Source organism: Xyrauchen texanus, chromosome 27 (assembly GCF_025860055.1).
Source record: "Xyrauchen texanus isolate HMW12.3.18 chromosome 27, RBS_HiC_50CHRs, whole genome shotgun sequence".
In the NCBI taxonomy this organism is placed as follows: domain Eukaryota; kingdom Metazoa; phylum Chordata; class Actinopteri; order Cypriniformes; family Catostomidae; genus Xyrauchen; species Xyrauchen texanus.
This window is the reverse complement of record NC_068302.1, coordinates 14,601,786-14,625,486: the sequence shown is the minus strand read 5'-3', so window position 1 is coordinate 14,625,486 and position 23,701 is coordinate 14,601,786. Positions and strand designations below refer to the sequence as shown.

Sequence of the window (23,701 nt, the reverse complement as noted above, 5' to 3'; positions counted from 1 at the left end):
ACAGAACATCTTATGAGGAAACTGAATCTTACAGGAACAAGAAGCTCCATACTGCTCCGTACTTTAGGCCAAGAAAAATCGGTAGACACGTTCATACTCCGGGGTCTTCATATTTCAAGCCTAGATGGACAAACTTTTGTGGATTTACCAGAGCTGTATACTCAAGAATCAATGCCTGTGAGCAAAAATAACATTTTCACTCAGAACGACTTGAAGGATTACCCATACCTGGAGAGTATCAGAATCCCCAGTATTAATACAGAGGTTGAACTGTTGATCGGTATCAATGCATCAAATCTTCTGGAACCATGGGAAGTCATTAACAGCCAAGGCGGGGGACCCTATGCTGTCAAGACCCTATTGGGGTGGGTCGTGAATGGGCCATTAAGAGGTGGAAATGGTGACAAAGGAAAGACTGGCGGTCCTGTAGTCACTGCCAATAGGATCTCCGTTGCCAGGTTGGAGGATCTGTTGATTGCTCAATATAATCATGATTTTAACGAGAAACTGTTAGACGATGATGTTACCATGTCCAGAAATGACCAACAGTTCATGAAAATAATGGAAACAACAATCAAGTTTGAAGAGGGTCATTATTGTATAGACTTACCTTTTAAGTCTCCTGATGTCATCATGCCAAACAACCGCAGTGTTGTAGAACAGCGTGTCCTGGGTCTACAAAGGAAGTTTAAAAGAAATCGTGAATATCAGCAAGAGTATACTTCTGTTCTGTCTGAAATTATTGATAAGGGATATGCAGAGGTAGTTCCTCCTCACCAGTTGAAACGAGAAGATGGTACGGTTTGGTACATACCACACCACAGTGTATATCATCCAAAAAAGAAAACTCTAAGAGTAGTGTTCGATTGTGGTGCAGTGTTTAAAGGAACTTCTCTGAATGGTCAGCTGCTTCAGGGTCCCTATCTCACCAACTCACTGCTGGGAGTTCTTACGAGGTTCAGACAGGAGCCTGTTGCTTTGATAGCTGATATACAGGCCATGTTTCATCAGGTAAATGTTTCTCAGAAACATGTGGACTTTCTGCGTTTTTTGTGGTATCCTAGTGGTGATGTTTCACAGAATACTATGGAATATAGGATGAAAGTTCATCTTTTTGGAGCAGTGTCCTCTCCCAGCTGTGCTAACTATGCATTGAGGAGGATTGTACAAGACCATCAAGTACAGTTTGATCCTTTCGTTTTGAATACTATTCTTCAGAACTTTTATATGGATGACTGTTTAACATCTTTGCCTACAGAAGCTGAAGCACATCATATGGCTCAGAATCTTATTGCTGCTTGTGCCAAGGGAGGATTTCAATTGTCAAAATGGATGAGTAATAGTCGCATCATTATGGCCAGCATTCCAGAGGAACATAGATCAAAGGTAATCAAAGAGCTTGATTTGGATAAAGATGATCTACCCACGGAAAGAGTACTTGGTCTGCACTGGTGCACTGAAAAGGATAAATTCACCTTTAGGTTATCCATAAAGGAGCATCCTCACACAAGACGTGTCATGTTGTCTGTGGTCAGTTCCATCTATGACCCCTTGGGGTTTCTTTCACCATTCACTCTGCCTGCAAAACAGGTGCTCCAAGAAATGTGCAAGTGCAATGTTGGCTGGGATGATAAGATTCCACAGGTCTTTTCTCAGCGATGGACAAGATGGCTGGCTAACTTACACTGTATAGCAGAACTGAAAGTAGACCGGTGTGTAAAGCCCAAGGATTTTGGACCATCCGAACATGCTCAGCTCCACCACTTCTCTGATGCCAGCGAGTGTGGCTATGGGACAGTGTCATACTTAAGGTTGGTGAATAGTGGAAAAAGGACTGCAGTTGCATTTATGTTAGGTAAATCAAGAGTTGCTCCATTAAAACAGATGACAATCCCAAGGTTGGAACTTACGGCTGCTGTTCTTGCTGTACGAGTAGATAGAATGCTAAAAAAGGAGTTGCAGATTAATTTGGACTCCTCTGTGTTCTGGACAGACAGCATGACTGTACTAAGATATATCCAGAATGAAACCAAGCAGTTCCACACCTTCGTAGCAAATAGAGTGGCTGTCATAAGAGACTCAACAGATGTTGTGCAATGGAGGCACATAAAGTCAAGTTTGAATCCAGCTGATGAGGCATCTAGGGGTCTTTGTGCTGAAGAATTCTTAGCATGTAAGAGGTGGTTTAACGGACCTGATTTTCTTTTAAAGGACGAAGAAGAATGGCCTAAGTCCAACATGAATCAGATGTCAATACCTTCAGATGACCCAGAGATCAAAGTAGAATACACTGTACATGCCTTTGCCTGTCAGGTTTTAAAGTCTCCTACCAGTCAATTTCTAAGCTCTTTTTCTGATTTTGCAAGACTTAAAACCTCTGTAGCATGGATTCTCAAGGTCAAGGAGAGGCTTATGCAGCTTGTGAAACAGAGGAGGGCTTTACAAGCATCTACTTGTGCAAAATATGTTCCAGACACTGAAGCAAATAGATTTCATGTAACAAGAAAGATGAAGGCCAAATTGGATGTCAAATCATTGACTGCTGATGATCTCATGAGAGCAGAAACCGCTATTATTCAGTATTATCAGCAAGAGAGATTTTCTGATGAGATCGCTGTATTGAAAGCAGGAGCTACTGTCAAGAAAAAAAGTGACATCTTTAGGCTTGATCCAGTGTTTGAAAATGGTCTTTTGAGAGTAGGAGGGAGACTTGCTAAGGCTGCCATGCCTGAGGAAGAAAGACGTCCAATTATATTGTCTAAGGACCTTTCTATTTCTCAATTGATCTTGAAGCATGTACATCAGCAACTGGGCCATGCAGGAAGAAATTATATGTTGTCATTTCTCCGTAAGCGTTATTGGATAACTAGCGCTAATTCTGCTTGCCGGAAAATAATCTCTGACTGTGTCATATGTCGTCGTCTTCAAGGAAAGGTCGGAGAGCAAAAAATGTCTGACTTGCCAGCAGAGAGAGTTTTACCTGTTTTACCACCATTCACAAATGTTGGTGTTGACTACTTTGGACCCATTGAAATCAAGAGAGGTCGAGGAACAGTTAAACGCTATGGGGTAATTTTCACCTGCATGGCAAGCAGGGCTGTACATCTTGAGATGGCTTATACTTTAAATACAGACTCCTGTATTAATGCCATTCGCCGATTTATGTGTCGTCGTGGTCAAGTTGTACAGTTGAGATCAGATAATGGTACCAATTTTGTCGGAGCCGAGCGGGAGTTGAGGGAAGCAGTGGCTGGGTTAGACCATAACAAGATCCAGCATGCATTGTCATCAAGAGGACTTAAGTGGTTATTCAACCCTCCTGCCGGGTCACACATCGGTGGAGTATGGGAGAGGCTTATTCGGCTTGTGAAAAAGGTGTTGTATTCAACCATTAGACAACAATCTATGGATGATGAAAGCTTTCAAACAATTCTGTGTGAGATAGAAGCAATCCTTAACGCCCGTCCCATTACGAAGTCTTCTGACGATGTGAATGATCTTGAGGCACTTACGCCTAATCATATTCTCCTTCTAAAGTCTAAACCACTGATGATTCCTGGAATTTTCAATGAAGGAGATTTGTACATCAAGAAACGATGGAAACAGGTACAATACTTATCCGATCTTTTCTGGAAAAGATGGGTAAGGGAATATTTACCATTACTACAAGAGAGACAGAAATGGATAAAAGCACGAAGAAGCTTTACCATGGGAGACATTGTTGCTATCATGGATCCTGTAGCTCCTCGTGGCTCCTGGTTGATGGGAAGAGTAATTAAAACCTATCCTGATAAAAATGGATATGTTCGATCAGTCCAACTTAAGACAAAAACAGGGTATCTGGATAGGCCCGTGTCCAAAATCTGTCTACTACTGGAAGCAGAGCATTGAAGCTGAATTGAAATTCCCATACAAAGACATTTATGGCTCCTTATGTATTTGTTGTTTTAATTGTAAATTTACATTATTACAATTATGGGGCCGGTGTGTAGGAGCCAAATGAAATGATTGTTCAAGCCACTAGATGGCAGTATGCACTAGTGGTGTGGGTGTGGTCACCTGTTAATTTAGCTTGGTATTTAAACTTCCCATGGGTTGTATTAGCCAGGAGGTGGCGGGAACATATGGTTCTTACCATAGAGCCACATAAAGCAATGTGTTACATGCTCTCTCTCTATATATTTTCATTAAAAGCACAACAAAGCGTCTGAAATGGATATTGATGTGTGGACATTGTTTATTCCAAACTATGCGTAAAGAACATCTTACAACCTGCCCCTGGCTTATAGGAAAAGGCCACCACAGTAAGGAAGTTAAAGCTTGGTTGCAAATGGGTCTTCCAAATGGAAAATTACCCCAAGCATACCTACAAAGTTGTGGCAAAATGGCTTAAGGACAACAAAGTCAAGGATTTGGAGTGGTCATCACAAAGCTCTGACCTCAATCAGATAGAAAATTTGTGGGCAGAACTGAAAAAGCATGTGCGAGCAAGGAGGCCAATCAAATCTGACTGTTACACCAGTTCTGTCTGGAGGAATGGGCCAAAAATCCCGCAACTTATTGTGAGAAGCTTATGGAAGGCTACCAAAAACGTTTGACCCAAGTTAAACAATTTAAAGCAATGCTACCAAATAGGGCTGAAAGCGATTAGTCGATGTTATCAACAACGTCGACCACTAAAAATTGTTAACAAAAATGTGTTTAAAAAATTTAACATAACATGAGATCACATTAAATATATAATGATGACACACGAGAGCAGCACTACAGTTAGCACCTGATTGAGGAGAGGAAGAATTACACAGCTCACAGTCCAGATGCACCCTAAACTTTCCAAATAGCTGATGTAGGTGATGTAGATTAGGGCAGGGACGATTCATCGACGTAATGGATGTCATCGATTACATAAATACGTTGATTTGCATAACATGCATCGGTGCGTTGCAATGGAATAATTCAAATGGCAGCACCCGGTTTAAGCATGGATTCCCCAATGAACAAGATGCAGATAAAAAAAACTCGCCCACGATCATCTAAAGTGTTGGAGTATTTTAGCCAGAGACCTGAAAATGTGGCGCTAAGTAAGCTATGCAAATTGGAAATGGCTTATCACAGCAGTACACCCGGCATGAGCGAACACTTGAAGCGAAAGCATCCCGGAGCGCTTGTCAAGACGGCAGCACCATAAGTTCTGTTTACTTTTTGTACCCACCCAAGCATGCCATATATTAGTATTACAGCATGCGTTTCTGTTACTAGTAGTCACTTAAAATAGATTTTCTAAACGTTTCCTCATCGCCCCCATGTTAAAAGTAATTTCTGCACACTGCTAACGTAACTTTACACCATGCGCCATCTACTTTGGTTATTTGGCCGTTTTACATTTTCTGTTTAATTTAACGGCCATGTATGAGTGAGAAAATTGCGTAAACTGTGTGACTGTTATAGTCTGTACATTGTTTCAATTATATTCCTTGCCCCGCTGAGATTTAATGCAGATTGCAATAGTTTGTTATTCCTGTTAGAAAAAAGTTAACTGTTGCTCGAATTGCACTAATTTTACTGTAAAATAAGGGGGGAGGGAGAGAGGAGGGGTGGAATGTGGAGGGGGGGAGAGAAAGGAGGAGGGGGAGAGAGATTGTGTGTGTATGTGGTAAGTTGGGTGTGTATATTACTGAGAGTTGATTAAGAATGCACAGGTTTTACTTATTCCTGTTAGAAAAACTTTTGTGTGACTCAAATTGCACAAATTTTACTGTAAAATGATTTTACGTTGGACTGCTAAACTCGAGGTTGCACATTGTTTTGATATTCCTCCTGAATGTGACTTGAATCTTGTAATCTACATTTAGCAAACCAACAACAAAATAAATGAAACAAACGTAAAATTCAAGTCACTTTCAGGAGGAATATCAAAACATTGTGCAACCTCGAGTTTATCAGTCCAACATAAAATCTCTCCAAAATAAAATTAATGTTGGACTGTAAAACCTTAAATTACCATTTAAGACATGTAATGCTGCATTTAAGTTAAACACTTGATAACAAAAGGATTTTTTCAATAGGACTTTACTGAATTAAACTTAATAAAAAGTATTTTCATCCCTTTAATTCAGTGAATGTCATTTAAAGGTATTTTTAAAAGATGATTTTGTCCTCTTTATTGTTAGTAAGCATGTTTAATACAACCATTTAATTCGGGACACAAATGAATAATTAGTTAAGAGCTAATGACTATTCTTTGCAATAACCGCTGAATAGTTGAATAATCATTAGATTAATCGATTATCAAAATAATCATTAGTTGCAGCCCTTCTACCAAATACCAACAAAGTGTATGTAAACTTCTGACTCACTGGGAATGTGATGAAAGAAGTAAAAGCTGAAAATATAATTCTCTACTATTATACTCACATTTTACATACATAGAAGTAGTGATCTTGTTTACTACGTTTAAATGTCAGGAATTGTGAAAAAACTGAGTTTAAATGTATTTGGCTAAGATGCATGTAAACTTCTGACTTCAACTGTAGATGCTCATGTTCGAATGGAATGACTGGCTGTATGCCAGAATGGTCACCACAGATGACTATTTTCATGCCCTATGGACCTGTCAATCAGTTCACTCATTTTGGATATCAGTGACCACAAAACTCTCCGTTATCATGGGTTGTGGAATCCCTCCATCTCCGTCACTCTGTTTACTTAATAACTGCATGGAAGTTGATAATCTCCCAATCAAATACAAAAACTCCCTCCTCATCTCTCTAACTATCGCCAAGAAAGTAACTTACCAGTAACTGGAAGTCCAAAAACTGTATACATATCAATCACTGGAATAATCTTCTAATAGAGTACATCACATTAGAAAAACTAACATACACTAACAAGAATATTATATCATCTTCATATAAATCAATAACCTGGAACCGGACCAACGCATTCTCCCAACCACACTACTGATGATATTACAGTAATATCATTACTGTACAGTACTACAATTATTCAGTATAGATGCCCTTTATATATATATATGTATATGTATCTATTTGTATGTATGTGTGTGTGTGTATGTATATTTGTATATGTGTGTAGATGTATGTATGCGTGTGTATGTATATGTAGGTATGTGTGTATGTATACATGCATGTATGTATGTATGTGTGTGTATGTATGTATACATGTATATGTATAATGTTCGATAAGCTGTACTTTTATTTTATTTAAAATCTGCATACTATTGCTATTTTTTTTTTTTATTTTATTAAAGATGGTGGTAGTAGGGATGATGATATTGATACTATTATTATTATTATTATTATAGAATGATTAGTCTTCCCTTCCTCTCTCTTTCTATATAAATGACAATTCAGAAAATATTACGTATAAATATGTATAAAATTTTGTTAAAAATATAAATGTTCTGGGTCGGGCGTCTGTTCTAGGTGCTGTTGGTGGGTGCAACTGGCATATCCTGTTGGCATAATCATTACAGAATCAGTGATTGGTCTGACTGACCCTTCCCTTTCACTGCCTCTGGCCAGATCCCTCCCTCGTGTTAAAGAATCATTGATTTGATACCTGGGTTGGATGTGGTGTCTCTGGCTGGGGAGCTAACCAGTGCACACCTTGCTCAAAGCCATGGAAGGGAAAAAAGAAAAAGGGGGAAAGAGAAAAAAGAAAAAAAAAAAAAAGAGGGGGAAAAAAAGAAAAGGGAAAAGGAAAAAAAAGGAAAGGAAAAAAAAAAGAAAAAAAGGGGGTAAGAGGGCCAACCACCAATAACATTTGGTTATGTCAGGTCACAAACAGACTAAGGGAGCTTGGTTTGGAGGTGCCTGTTATGGTGCCCCGCATTCTTTTTTTTTTTTTTTAAGAGGACACCTCAATGGAGCCTAGAAGCTTAACTACGGGGTTGGGTGTCGCTGGCGTGTGAGGGGAATCGGATTATTGAATAGGGAGAGGTGTCGGTATCTGTGTGGAGCTCACTGGCAGTTGTGGATCAGCCCCCTGACCTAGAGTTTAGAGCAGGTACGGTGACATTATTGACTGACCTAAATGTATTGTTATTAGTACTATTGTCACTATTATTATTATTATAGATTGCTAGAGCTAATGCTCCTATTATTGTCATGAATTATCATTATAAATATTATCACCACTAATATTAATATATTGCTGTTGTTGTTGTGATTGTTGGGGTGATTAATACCCTCACTAAAAATATACTGATACTACCGGACTGCCCCTATCTATACTTGCGTCACAGAAAGGATCTCATCTGTCTACATACACCACTTTATCGATGACTGTGTTGGGCTGTTTTGTATTTCGTTGTTTTTGTTTTGTTTTTGTGCTTTTTCTCTCTTCTGTATTGTATATGTGTCTCACTCCCTTGTATGTGTTACTCTTTTGTTAATTTGCAATAAAAAAAAAAAAAAAAAAAAAAGAATGGTCACCATATACCAGCAGAGTTTTTAACAAGATCCACTTGTTTAAAATTCCCTAAATTACATTAAACATTGCTATTAAATTTTATTTTGCTATGAATCTTTATTTACATGATTATTTACATTACAATTCTGTGTAAATAAATTATCTCTGCAACACTGTTTGAGTAAAAGTTTCACATAAATCCAAAAGACACTCATGGGGCAAAGTACTCATGCCACAATAAACCTTTCTAAAATAGCTTTGTGTCAGGTGACAATGACAGCATTGAAGAGCATGTCATTTGCTTTAGTGCAGATGTGCTGCTGTCTGTAAAACAAAATGTCACCTCTGTCAGTAGGTGTTTTGTGATAAATAATTCTGATGCCATTCGGGATGGACGCAGCAATGTATTTATTGTTTTTCACTTTCCTGAAAATGTATACTTATTCCAGCTAACTATTTACCTTTAGTCTATTAAACAATACCTACATCTTTAAACTGTAGTTTAAAATGGAATACATTCTTTCAATGACTCCCGTCATTTATGTTCTCTCCGTTTGAGGTTTTAAAATTATTTTGCCTATTATTAAAAAAAAACATGGTATTTGATTATTATTGTAAAAAACTTTTTTGCTAATTTTTTCTCTGTTTAATATTTTCTCTGTAAAAAAAATATGAAATAAAAAAATAGGTTCTGCATATCGATTATCAGCTATGTAAACAATCGTTATCGTATCGGTTAAAAAAAAAAAAATCACTATTGGTCGATCTCTATAGAAGATATTCAGAGGACTTTAAGCAAACTGTCGAGAAAGCATGAAAAGGCTTAATATTACTACTATTTGGATGAGAAACACTGGTCCTTCATTCAAACCACACAAATAAAAACTAGCATAGAAAATCCACTTCAAATGAAGTTAATGCATTTAGTTTTAACACATCTGTCAAAAACTGGTTTAACCAGTTAAACAAACAGATTTACCAAAATCTGCAAAAGAATAAGAGGTGTTAACCAAGAATGTTTCATGTTGTGTTTTTATTTTGTTTGCTTTAGTAGCTTGATTAGTCAACGAACTTCCATTTATATTGTGAATTCCAAAAAAGGGTGTTGGACTGTAGTGAAATATGATTTTTGCATTGAGGATCGTAAGTGGAAGATGAACCTTCGACCCAGTCTGAAGTCCAGAGCGCTCTGAATCAGGTTTTCATCAAGGATGTCTCTGTACTTGCTGCATTCATTTTTCCCTCAATTCTGACTAGTCTCCCAGTTCCTGCCGCTGAAAAACATCCCCACAGCATGATGCTGCCACCACCATGCTTCACTGTAGGGATGGTATTGGCCAGGTGATGAGGTTTCCTCCAGACATGATGCTTGCCATTCAGGCCAAAGAGATCCATCTTTGTTTCATCAGACCAGAGAATTTTGTTTCTCATGGTCTGAGAGTCCTTCATGTGCCTTTTACTGAGGAGTGTTATCCGTCTGGCCACTCTACCATACAGGCCTGATTGGTGGAGTGCTGCAGAGATGGTTATTCTTCTGGAAGTTTCTCCTCTCTCCACAGAGAAACGCTGTGCAGCTCTGTCAGAGTGACATGATTGTGTACATGTGATTTTGTTTCGTTTTTATTATTTTTAATACAATTGCAAAGATTTCAAACAAACTTCTTTCACATTGTCATTATGGGGTATTGTTTGTAGAATTGTGAGGAAAATAATGAATTTAATCCATTCAGGAATAAGGCTGTAACATAACAACAATATGTGGAAAAAGTGAAGCGCTGTGAATACTTTCCGGATGCACTGTATATATTGATCTATTTCTCACCCACACCTAACATATTACTTCTGAAGATATAGATTTAAACACTGGAGTCATATGGATTACTTTTATGCTGCTTTTGAGCTTCAAAGCTTTGGACATTATTTACTTGCATTGTATGGACCTACAGAGATGAGATATTCTTCTAAAAATCTTCATTTGTGTTCAGCAGAGGAAAAAAAAAAGATCACACCCCTGGGATGGCATGAGGGTGAGTAAATGATTTGAGAACTATTCCTTTAAACAAGTTTTACTGTGCATAGTGAATTTCAGAGGTGTATAGTAATGAAGTACACATACTTTGTTACTGTACTTCCAGAAACCAGAAACATTGAGCATGATCTCTAACTCTGCAATAAATTTAATGGCATCTATGCTTATATTTTTTTATTTGTTTCCATGTCTCAACCTCGGGACTCCTATCCTGAGGTCACCAGAACCGGCTGGATCCAGCTACATTCCTGCTTCATGTTGGACTCCACTGCTACATGTCGCTGAATGATGATGACTAAATGCAGCCGGTGCCAGCCAAACATCACTTCAGTCTATTATGATGGACTTCAGAGGATGAAATGATGCCAACTCCAACCTGCATCACCTCGGTCTATTGATGGACTACAATCTTGAAATGGCATGCATAGACTAACTATTGCCAACAAAAGCCTTCATCAGCCAATTAACAAGAACAATTGCATCTATGTGATCTTCTGCAGTTAATCCAGGATGGACTTCAAAGACATTGGTCATTTATCTTACAGTTCAAACACAATCGATGTTTAAACACTGACCCTTAACACTTACTTAGTTTAATAATTTTAAACCATGACTTTAACTATACATAAGTAATATTTACATTATATTCATGATGTTATCCAGAGGGGAACTGGCCCCCACAGTGAGTCTGGTTTCTCCCAAGGTTATTTTTCTCCATTAATCAACATCTTTTGGAGTTTTGTGTTCCTTGCCACAGTCGCCTACAGCTTACTCACTGGGGTTATTAATACTACTATTATTTAATTATTTTTAAACACGATTAAGAATCTGCTGTTAAGTTGTTTTAACTGTGTCTCAGCACATTGCTGTGCAGTTGACAGGGTGTTCTGGGTGGTTGCTTATTGGCCCCATAATCCCATTAATATGATCATTCTGATTTGACTTGACCAAAAACTCTTTGTTTTATACTTTTTTCACCCTTATTCGATCCAAGATGTGTATGACTTTCATTTTTTTTCTCTGCAGAACACAAACAAAAAAGATTTTCAGAAGAATATTGCTGTTATGTAGGTAAATTGTAATTGAATGGTGGCCAGACCTTTAAATCTCCAAAAAGCACATTCATTTTTTGAGTTCTGAGTTGCACTTTAATTATTGTCACTTTATACCTGGCTGCTAACTCAATAACTGCTATGTGCATAGAACACTCATCTCATAGTATGTTATGTTTACATTTGGCATTTTTAGAAACTGTCATCTTTTTGCACTACTGTGTACTGGTCAGCGCTGCACTGTCTCTTACTGTGTCTATTGTCCTGTTATTTTTTTTTTTATTTATTGTACTGTCTCGTACTTTTTGCACACGTTTGCACGTGCACTTTATATAGGTATGTTATTTAGTCTGTGTAGTCTCATGTGGTTCTGTGTTTGTCCTATGATGTTTTATGTAGCACCATGGTCCTGGAGTAACGTTGTCTCGTTTCACTGTGTACTGTACTAACTGTACATGGTTGAACGACAATAAAAACCACTTGACTAAATGCAGCAAAAAAGTAATCCATAAGACTCCAGTGGTTTCAACCAATGTCTTCTGAACAGATCCAATTAGTGTTGTCACGGTACCAAAATTTCAGTAGTAGGTACCGATACCAGTGAAATTTCACAGTACTCGATACCATTTTTGGTTCCAAAGCAAAACACAAAAACAGGTTACTAAACAACACTCTTTTAATAACAAAATCTACAAAACATTAGCAGCAGAACTAAGAACAAACATATGCCATTGAGCAACACTTTAATTTAAATATATAATTTTTTAATTATAACAAAACTGAACAATGTATGCTTAAAGTATTTTTGAACACTTATATAAGATTTGCTTCAACTTTTGCAACTTTTAATTTAAGTTTTTACCAAGTACTAAAAACAAAACCTCAATAAACAAGCATACAATAGAATTAATAAAAAACAATTTACAAACTAATGTGCAAAGTGCTCTCTTATTAATAAAGCTGCATTTTGCCAATTTTCTTCATGATAAGAAATGCATGGTGATATATATATATATCTATATCTATATATATCTATATCTATATATATATATATATATATATATATATATATATATATATATATATCTATATCTATCTATCTATCTATATATATATATAGATATTATGATTAAATAAGTTTTAATCTAGCTGCATGAAGCGTCAGTGCTCGAGGGAGGACCGTCCCTGAGGCAGAGTCTCTCTCTCAGCCGGGTGCAGTTTCAATCTCTCCCCCTTAGATCGGGACATTCGTGCAACTCATAGAAGAGGCACCGACCACACAGAGAAATGCCAGTTTCTGAGTTTATAGTTATTGACATGATCTGCTTCTGTATTATTTGAACTTTAATAAAGCTATAACGCATTACATTTTACTGCATTTAAGATGTAACGCTGGGATGTTTCCTTTAAAGAGCTCCGCATCTGCTTATTCCACAACGGTACATGTACTTTTTTTTATTCATTCCCTAATACTTTGGGATCTACATAAAATAAACTGTGAAAGTTTAGAGTTCATCTGGACTGATCTGTGTAATTCTTCCTCCATCAGGCGTGAACTGCTGCTCTCACGCGTCATCGTTACAGTTTATTGTGATTTCATGTTACGTTAAATGAGATCAAACGACTATTCAACAACAAACATTTTTCTCGTCAATTTTGTATTTTCGACGGTGTCGATAATGTCGACTAAACGTTTCAGCCCTAATGCAAATGATAATATGCTTTAGTTGCTTGAATAAATCCAGGTGTCTGTCTTTCATGTGCTTTATTAAGTTTGATGTGTTTCCTCCTTTCGTCAGAAAATTGCAAAAGCAGCGTTTACAAATAGGTTTTTGCTGATCTATGATGTTTCCCTAACCTAAGAATTTCCAAACCTGGCTTTTTCCACTTTTCTTTTCGACAAGATTCAGTTGAGACTCCGCAGCAGCTTTGCTTGTTGTCATCTTTTGCTTGTTGTGAGCATTCGAAACGTCCCGATTCTGCGCGAGTACTCGGTACCCCCAGAAATTCTGGTATCGTAAATAATTTTTTGTTTGAGTACCGGTATTTTTGACAACACTAGATCCAATTGGTTTTTGGGTTAGAATAGACCAAAATATAACTCTTTTTTTTTTTTTTTGACTATACATTTTTACATCAGCAGTCCCCTTGGCGATCAGAATTTCAAGTTTGATTAATTTTCCTATAGCGCCACCTTGAGCTCTGCGCATGCATCAAGCTCTAGAAAGTGAAATCAAGCTTGAAATCATGATCGTGCATAGAGATTGCAATGGCAAGATATACAGTGAAAATGAGTTACAGTTTGGTATGTTTTCAAACAAAACCAACTGAACTGCATCAGAAGACATGGATTTAACCACTGTGGTAATATGGATAACTTTATGCTTCCTTCATTTTCTTTTTGTAGCTTGAAATGTCTGGCCACCATTCACTTGCATTGAATTGACGTACAGAGCTGAAATATACTTCTTAAATCTTTGTTTGCAGATGAAAGAAAGTCATACACATCTGGGATGGCAGGAGAATGATGAGCACCAACAATCAAATAAGTTGCCCTGGGTTTAATTAACTGTTCCGTAATTTACTTCTAACTTTTTATACTTAGATAAATTTTATATCAGTTACTTTAATACTTTCACTCAAGTCGTTTTCTCATTAGCTATTTTAACAATTACTTGTCACTTTCCATGAAGTTAAATTTACTTTTACTCAAGTATGACAAACAGAATGGAACTTTATACAACACTGGTGAATTTCTACAATGGCATTGGTAAATGAAAACGACCCTGTTTTTGAATGATGCAGCACCCAGGCCACTAAGTGTCAGTGTAAACCACTTCAACATACTTCAAAAAATTACTGAATGCACATTTAAGACACATTAAAAGGAAGTATTTAAAGAATAATATAAATGCATTGAAAATACAGAATCAAATAGTTAATCGAAACTAATTTTATTGTGTATCAAATCGATCTGAATCGTTCTGAAATTGTAAAAAATAATCATAATTTTAATCGAATAACAAATTCTATAAATCATGAATCAAACTATTTGCTTTAAACCCAAAGATTCACACCCACCCCTGAAATTACTGTAAAATTGAATTTAGTGCTAAAGACACACTTCATACTCATCCCAAACATTTCTTCATCCACAACGATCAATAAACAAACATATTCAATACTACAACAAAGGCAAAAAGATATGTGTAAAGGTCAACTAATAATATGTAAAGGTGTATTTAAGATTGGTGGTGACAGACATATATTTAAGCAACGGTAACCCATACACAAAGATCCCTTTATATTTTAATTGTGCTGATTTACTGTATCAGGTAACTAAACTATGCTGTCACCATCAAAATAAATTCTACTACACACATATTATCTCTGAACTCCAAGCATGCAACATTTTCTTTTCCATGCACTTCACGTGACCTTCCCTGATCCCAAATCGACAAACACAAACAAGATTTGAACTGGATGACTGCAGTGCCATGCAAACGAGTTTACTTACAGTTCGGATGAATACTTCTGTGCTCCTCCGATGAATCCATATTTGTCTGTCAGTCTTGAGCTGGTGAATCCGCTGATTTCAGAGTCAGACCCGAAGGAGCTCTCCTCATCAAACTGACTGCCCAAAGTCCTCACACTCATAGTGTCGTCAGACGCTAGACGTCCATTCTCCATATGTGCCATCATGATGCTTACTGATCGATTCACTCACAGAACATTATATATATATATTCGTCTATCCACATCCCATAAGAAAAAATCAGATTAACGATGGTTCACCACTAATTGCTCAGAAATTAGACCGAATGAAAACTGCATAAACCCACAGCTTTGACTCATCATTCGTTAACAATATATTTACTGAGTCGTATGAATATGTAAAGTCTTATAAACAGATTTCTGTGCGTCTAAATCACCCAAGTTAAATGCTAAATTAGCTTAGCGTGAGCGTGACACCCACCCTCTGTTAGTTTAATCCCAAAACAACAACGATCCAAAATATAGGAAATATTTACCGAAGAAACGTGTAAACAACCGGACAAGCGAAACTACGCCTGAATTTCCTGAATCACATTTTCCAGTCCACGAATTGTCAGGTCTCGCGCTGAAAGAGTCCCGCTAACTGTTTTCACTCACTAAGCAGGCAACTGGGTCTGAAAACAGAGAATACTCCCGGTCAAGAATAACCAAATAAGTTGTTTTCGTAGTTTAAGTGTAGGATCCATGGTTAATAGTTAAAAGAGAAAAGAAAAAAGAATGACAAATTAGGCCATGTTTTTAGTGTTGGGGTGGATGATGATTATCGCTAAATTTTCGCCGTTTGACAGTTCTGCACATGCGCGTCTGTGTCACTTCCGGTGTTCAGAAATATGGGTCTCTGAGATTTTTGGTTTCACAAGGCGGAGAACACATGAATATTCACGAGTTTCCGGTTTCGTGTTAATGCTGCGCTGACAATATTACTGCCTGCTTGGATTACAGTTAATCTAAACTATGTTTCTAGAAAGTAATAACGTTTCAGCCTCAAACGAATTTAAGCTTAACTGTTCATCGTTCCACAACAATTAATAGATTGTGCAGGAAGTAATATTATTTTTAAGATGTACACATTTCACTTTCATAACAAAATTCCATCAAATTGAATTGTGTCATTTTTTTTAATACAAAATGTAAATAAAAGTAACTAAATCATTTATATATATATCAAGACATGTAAAATTTTTACCTGCGGCTACCGGTAAAAATGCCCGGTGCTCCCTATGGCCAGTCCGCCCTTGGGTTTCACTTGTTCAAGTTATAAATTGCAGTTCAACAAACAGTCTTTGGATGGCAGAAATTACAGACAAAATTTACAGGGGAGCCCAAATCTTCAATAATATCAGATAGAAGTTAGTGACTGTCCAGTAATATTTGAACTGAATGTATCTATTTTGGATATTGTTAGAAAGTGTCATTTTATCTGCTGAAGAGAAAATTAAAAGAGATATAAAAGTTGCCAGTTTGTGTCTTGAAACCATTACTTTGTTATCTGCTAGTTCATCGCAAAAGTAATTGTTATGAGTTTTTAAACTGATAAGAATCCATAAAGGAGCTGACATAATTACACATCATTTATGTTAGATAGCTAAAATTCCTTCAAAGAAAAATTCACTGTTCACAACACCACAAATTACCTGTGAAAACAAGCCACATTTTGTGTTACAAGATAATTATTAATAGTGAAATAATGTTTCTTTTTGCCTTTATTATATGTAATGTAACATTCAAAACTAGAAATCTTTTAAAATGCTCAATCGATTCAATCACTCAATCAATTCATTCAAATAATAATGAGGGCCACTGAAAAAAATGCATTGATATGACTGAAGGTTGACGTGAACAATTGCTGGGAAGTTAATACAACTGAAGATGCAGAAGTGTCAAAGTTGAAATGAAATGAAATGGAAGATTTGTCTCTTTTCAAGACTCCTCTTTTTCATCACCATGCATGATAATGTAGCACAGTGATTTATAATCAATATTTCCAGCCACGTCTATTGGAGCCACAGCAAAAGCCTGGCCAACCTGAAAACAAAACCATACCAAGTAGGTTACGAAAAGGTCCAAGTGATACTGATGACAGTATAACATTTGCATTGCTTATCGCAGCACTATCACATTCTAAGGGCTTGTTGTTTCTGATGACTGTAGAATGATTGAACACATTGTCAGTATCTATCTACTTCAAGCAATTTTGGGCCAAGTAACTTTTATTACATGCAACTATTAACCTCTTCTGCTGTAACTGTATCAGCCTGGTTCATTAACAGCCTTCCGAATCTGAAACAAAATGACAGCAAATGCATCTAATTCTTGATCCAATTGAATTTGAAATCGAATGTTCTCACAAAATACTGTGATGTTTATGTGATCTGTTTTGTAGACTTACTCATCTTTATTGACAAGGCCTGTGCCATTTGGGTCAAACAGTTTGAAAGCTGCAAGGATGGTCAGATTTGTTAATAACTCCATCACGGTTCTGATCTATGCAGCCAAATGCCTTTCAAGATAAATACTGTACATGGTTTGAACAAGATGCATTTTTTAATTCAGGCAATCTGTGATAGCAACAGAAAACAATTGATGTACCTTTTTAATGAGTAGCTTTTTTTAAGTAATATAAGGAGGACCCACCTCTTTGAACTCTTGTATTTGTGATTGCTCAAACATAGAGAAGATATTGGAAGAGCCTCTTTGAGTAGTTTTACCCCTCTTAGCTCAGCTTTTTTACTAGCCTTAGAAAAAACAGTAAAAGAACAGAAACATTTAAATTGTGGAACAACTTCTCCTAGTTAAAGGAATAGTTCACCCAAAAATTAACATTCTTTTATCAGTTACTCACTCCCATGCCATCCCAGATCAGATGAGATGTGTATGACTTTCTTTCTTCACCAGAACACAAACAAAGATTTTTAGAAAAAGATCTCAGTTCTACTGGTCCTTCCAATACAGTGAATGGTGACCAGACCTTTGTAGCTCCAAAAATTGCATACAAGTAATTAATATGACTCCAGTGGTTAAATCCATATCTACAGAATTGAGATAGAAGGTGTGATTGAGAAACAGAACATTATTTAAATACATTTTTACTCTAAATCTCCACCTTAACCTTCACTTTCAGATGTAAAAGTGAAAGTGTAGATTTAAAACAAAATATGACTCTGAGCTACAAAGGTCTGATCACTATTCACTTGCATTGTATGGACCTACAGAGCTGAGATATTCTCTAAATATCATGTTTGTGTTCTGCAGAAGAAAGTCATACACATCTGGGATGGCATGTGGTTGATTAAATGATGAGAGAATGTTCTTTTTTGGGCAAACCCAAATATCCATTTAATGGTTATATATAGTCCACATTTATAAATACATGTAATTTAAATCAGTAGTTTTCAACCAGGGGGCCGGAACCCAAAAAGGGGCCTCAGCACACAGCCAAGGGGGCCTCAAGTTGACTTAAAATACATTTAAAATAAGAAATATAAAAATAATTCAAATACTTAATCAAAATGCTAAATAATACATTTAAGATGTATGCCTAGAATTATAAATAGACTCTTTCTAAAAAATTATCCATGATTAATTATTTTAATCAGACACGTGTAGTTTCGGGCGAGGGGGCCTTCAAAAATGGTCTTGGGCAGTGGGGGCCTTGGAGTTATAGAGGTTGAGAACTACTGATTTAAATTACATTTTTGAATGGGAAAGGTCATGGAAAAGTCATTGAAATTCATTGGTCAAAAAGAAAGGGAACCCTGGTTGTTTTCCTGTTTTAGACCCATTTATTGGTTTCCCTCTTACAGTACAACACCATACTATGATTGTACATATAAAGCTGCCAAATTCATTATTATTCATCTTTATTAGTATTCTTATTTCAATTTAATTGTCATTACATGAAAACCATTGAAGTAGATGTGTCTACTCACCATGTTCACTCTCTGCTCCCCTCTGGCTGTATATGTGACTCCTGGGTCAATTGTGTTGCTGATGGAGTCTTTATGTATGAGGACATTTATCACTCATACCTCTAAGAATGTCTGCAGTGCCTTTGTTAAACCCCTACATGGGCACCTAGAGCCTCCCAAAACCAGGAGCCCTGATAGGTTCCCAAGTACTCAGATTCCACAGGGTGGAAATTGAGATAAAGTGTGGGTGGATGGGGAAAGAGTAAATGAAAGAAACTAAAATGGATGAAAAAATGGATGCAATAGAAAAGAGAAAATCAAATAAAGATACTTCAGATGGTCGACAGTGTGAGTTTATAGAGGTATTTATGGAAGCAGACTGGTTCAGGGTGGCAGCACATATGTTGCATGTTTAGGACGGCCCATGAGCGGGAGTGTCACAGCGCATTTAACCCCAGTGTGCCCTGTGGGGACTGAGAGATGTTCTGGTTAAAGTGTTTGCTCAACCTTCATGTAATTAAAGACTGAATTAGGTACAGTGTATGTGGACAGTTATTCTATACAAGACTACCATTACACAGAGCATTGTGCATTTGAAGATATTTTAGTGTGAGGTTGAAAGTGGTTCTGGCTCATGCCAAGAGAGCAGAACTGTGAACGTTGGTCATATGCCATCCAGAGGTATAGTTCGCTATAAAATGAAAATTCTCTCATCATTTACTCATTTATTGGGATGGCATGAGGGTGAGTAAATGATGAGAGAATTTTCATTTTTGGGAGAGCTATCCCTTTAACACTCTTTGTGTTAGAATGAATACAGTGTATGTACTTGTTTAATAATATATTAATATTGAATATAGCATACTGTATATAATAATGCAGAGCCCAAACGTCTGAGACCACTAGTGAAAATGTTTATTTATTTGTATTTTTTCCATCTTAATTCAAACATTTTCATCATAAATTACTTTATCAGTATATAGATTTGATTGAAATGTTTAATTAAAAAATGTACATTCATTTGATTGTTTCTTTGTGTTTCTAATGTGGTGCTTGTACTTTAATAACAACATGCAGATGAGATGGCATGGACTCTACGTGTTATCTTCATGTTATCCCAGCATGATTTGAGAATGTTCCAAAGAGAAGTGTGTTTCAATGAAAGCAAAGATGTCTAACCTTTTGTACAAGAACATAAAATGGTCAATTTGCTTATTTGATTAGTGAAATAGAAATAATGCAAAACGTCTCAGGTTATGTATTGTAACCCTTGTTCCCTGAAAAAAGCAGAACGAGATGCTGTGCTGAGAAAAGTGCTTTGGGAACAATCCTACATGTTTGTGACCAGCTGAAATATGTGTGTAACACGTCAATGAACATTGTCTGGAATTTATAGCCTCGGTTGGTGTTATCATTGGATGCACCTGTGACCGGGCTATAAATGGACGCAGTCCTGGGGCATCCCAGTGCGGCAAAGAAGCACAGCATCTCGTTCTGCTTTTTTCAGGGAACAAGGGTTACAATACGTAACCCGAGACGTTCCCTTTACAAAAAGCTTCACTAGTATGCTGCGCTGAGAAAAGCACTTTGGGAACGAGAATACCCACGCCGCCGCACTGAGGCTGTCCGGACCCCTACGGTTGTGAAGTGTGCTCACAAGAACGCGAGAGGTCTCAGACAAGAGCTTGAGATGTCGACTCAAGGACATATGAGCCCGGAGTAGCATGAACATCCAAACTATAAAATCTGATGAATGTGTGCGGAGAGGACCAGCCAGCCGCATCACAAATTTGCTGCAGAGGGAACCCTCTAGCCAAGGCTTTAGAGGAAATGGATGGATGACTCCGGAAGAAGTAGAGGAGACATTGTGCTGTTCATAGAGGTGAAGAGGTCCTCTTCTGCCCTGTAAAATCTCACCAGATTTGTTCCAAGTGGAGGGAGCCCTAGCACTTAAAATGGTCTCGATAACTTGAGGAGAAAGCCCTGTGTACCTCAGTTGGTACCCTACAGGGGCCAAGCATGAAAGGTTCCACAATTCGGGCAGGGGATGAAATATTATCCCCTGTGCCTGAGAAAGAAGGTCCTTCCTGTTCGGAATGGCCCAAGGCGAGCCGTCGAGGAGAGATATTAACTCAGAGAACCATACCCTGTTCTGCCAGCGCAGCGCTATCAGTAAGCGGCAAGCGAACTCTGGCCAAGACTCCCGGGAGCAGAGAAACTGGGGGAAAACGCATACAGACACATTCCGGGGCATGTATGCGCCATCACGTCCAGACCCAGGGGGCTGGGTGACTCAGGGAGAAGTAGAGGAGACATGGCGCTGTTCATAGAGGCGAAGAGGTCCTCTTCTGCCCTGTAAAATCTCACCCAGATTTGTTCCACTACCTCGGGGTGGAGTTTACACTCCCCCGTCGGTATTTTCTGTCTGGACAGTAAATCTGCTCCCACATACGGGCATCCAGGGATATAAACTGCCCAGGGTGAAAGGAGCTTGCCCTGGGGCCCAAGGAGAATCCAACGTGACAGAGATTCAGCTGACGTGAACGTGTACCTCCTTGATGGATTATATAAGAGACTGCAGCTGTATTGCCCATCCGCACCAAGACATGGCAGCCTCTGGAGGAAGTATTTCAGGGCCAGAAATACAGCCATCAACTCGAGACTATGTTACTGTGACAACCGAGCTGACGACCCTCCCATCCCCTTGAGCTGGACCACTTAAGACCACTACCCAGCCCGTCAGGGAGGCATCTGTCGTTAACAGCCTGCGACAACAAAACGCACCTAGAGTGGGTCCTAAGGTAAGAAACTGGGGTCTGAACCACATAGAAAGGGAATGAAGCACACGGCACGTAACCCTTATTAGCCCTAAGGGACTGGCCCTTGGATGAAATCCCCTGGATTTTAGCCACAGCTGAAACGGTCTCATGTAGAGAAGGCCCAAAGGGATCACCGTGGACGCAGACGCCATGAGACCTAGTATTTGTTGATATTAGTGAACAGTGCAACCTTGACCTAGCCTGAGTTTTCTCAGGGTGATCTGAATGGACGTGATATGAGCGGGAGACAACTGTGCATGCATTGTGATCAAATTCCATATAACCCCCAGATAGGTGATTCCCCAGGTGGGAGAAAGAACGCTCTTTGACGTTGAGTCTCAGACCTGGAGAAACCAGATGAGCTAAGACAATATCCCTGTGCTGAACTGCCAGTTCTTGGAACTGCGGTAAGATCAGCCAGTCGTCTATGTAATTCAGAATACGGAGTCACGAAGGAGCCAGTGCTGCATCCATGCATGTGCTAGTTAATAGGGCTAGGCCAAATGGAAGAACCCGATACTGGAAGGCTTCGCCCCCGAAAGTGAACCTCAGGAACTTTCTGTGCTGTGGTGGAATTTCTATATGAAGATATGCATCCATGAGATCGATGGTGACCAGCCAAACGTGATGTTGGGCTTGTGACACGATCGTCTTGATAATTAGCATCTTGTACTTGAACACCCTGACTGGGCATTTCAAGCTTTGAAGATCTAAGGTCGGACACAACCCCCCACCCTTCTTGGGAACCAGAAAGTATTCGCTGTAATAACCTGACTCTTTCTCTGGAAGGGGAACATGTTCTATGGCCCCTAGACCGAGAGATTTTGCAGTTATTTCCACAGTAGAAATGCCTGCTCCGGTTTACGGTAGTGGGGACCACACCGTTGAAACACGGAGGGAGGCGAGCAAATTTAATTCTGTAGCCCTTTTCTACTGTTCTTAGGACCCTCATAGAAGTATCTGGCAGAAGTTTCCATGCTGCCAGGTACTCTGAGATGGTATTCATTTAAGACTTCCTGTTGAGGGGGTGTTGAGTGTTCCGCATCCTGGATTAAGGCAGGAGGCAACGGTACACCCAACTCTTTGTTGGAAGCCTCTGTCACCCGAAACACCAAAGGCGGCGGGAGTGAATAGGTTTCGTGAGGGTATCGGGAGGGCCGAAGTGAATGGTACACGCGCCCCGTCCCGAGGGGAACTACCCCCACAAGGCTGGATACAAGACCGTCAGGGTTTCTTTCTTTCAGAAATCACGACCCTGAGGTCCTGCTTGGGGGGCTGCTGAGGGTGACGAGCCTGTCCCCAGTCTTTACGGGGGGGAGCACGACTTGCCACGCTCTGCTTCTGAGCCTTCCTCCTAGCAGGGTCGGGGCGGGACTGGGTGGCCGACGGCCCCAGCCCCTGAGTGCGGCAAGGAAAAATCTGCTCGAAGTCTTCCTTGTGGCTTTTTGCCTCCTGGAATCTGGAGATAACCGTATTCATGGCGTCTCCGAAGAGACCAGAAGGCGAAACCGGGGCATCGAGTAGGAAAACTCTGTCCTTATCCCTGATGCCCGAAAGGTTAAGCCATAAATGCCTCTCCGTGCTGACTAAAGCGGACATAGACCGACCAACAGCACGGGCTGTCTGCTTGGACGCACGGAGAGATAAATCTGTGGCCCAACGAAGTTCAGAAAAGGCTTCTTCATCGAGCGTTGCACCCGCACTCAGGTCTTTCAGTAAGCCTGTAACATGGCCATGGTGTGCAGAGCAGCACCAGCCTGACCTGCAGCTTGATAAGCACTCCCCACTAGCATGGAGGTAGTCCTGCATGGCTTAGTGGGGAGAGCGTGTTTCTTGAGTGATGATGCCGAACCCGGCGAGAGATAACCCACAAGTGTCTCTTCGACCGGCGTCATCATTGAATAC

The 23,701-nt window shown here is 38.9% G+C and overlaps 2 protein-coding genes across 2 annotated transcripts in view; both read right to left on the bottom strand.

Moving 5' to 3' along the window:
- tbc1d10aa (TBC1 domain family, member 10Aa) overlaps positions 1–15,858 on the bottom strand; it is a 41,420-nt gene extending 25,562 nt beyond the window's left edge. Inside the window, exon 1 of the mRNA XM_052094468.1 lies at positions 15,032–15,858. Within this exon, the coding sequence (XP_051950428.1) occupies positions 15,032–15,216 (185 nt within the window). The 5' untranslated portion in view covers positions 15,217–15,858. The remainder of the gene's footprint in view (positions 1–15,031) is intronic.
- A 417-nt stretch (positions 15,859–16,275) lies between these two features.
- myl7 (myosin, light chain 7, regulatory) lies at positions 16,276–22,773 on the bottom strand. The gene is given in 6 exon segments (XM_052094731.1): positions 16,276–17,094; positions 17,301–17,349; positions 17,459–17,518; positions 17,520–17,569; positions 17,704–17,786; positions 22,731–22,773. Coding segments are annotated over 6 exon segments (390 nt in total). The 3' UTR covers positions 16,276–16,989.
- Between the last annotated feature and the right edge of the window lie 928 nt (positions 22,774–23,701).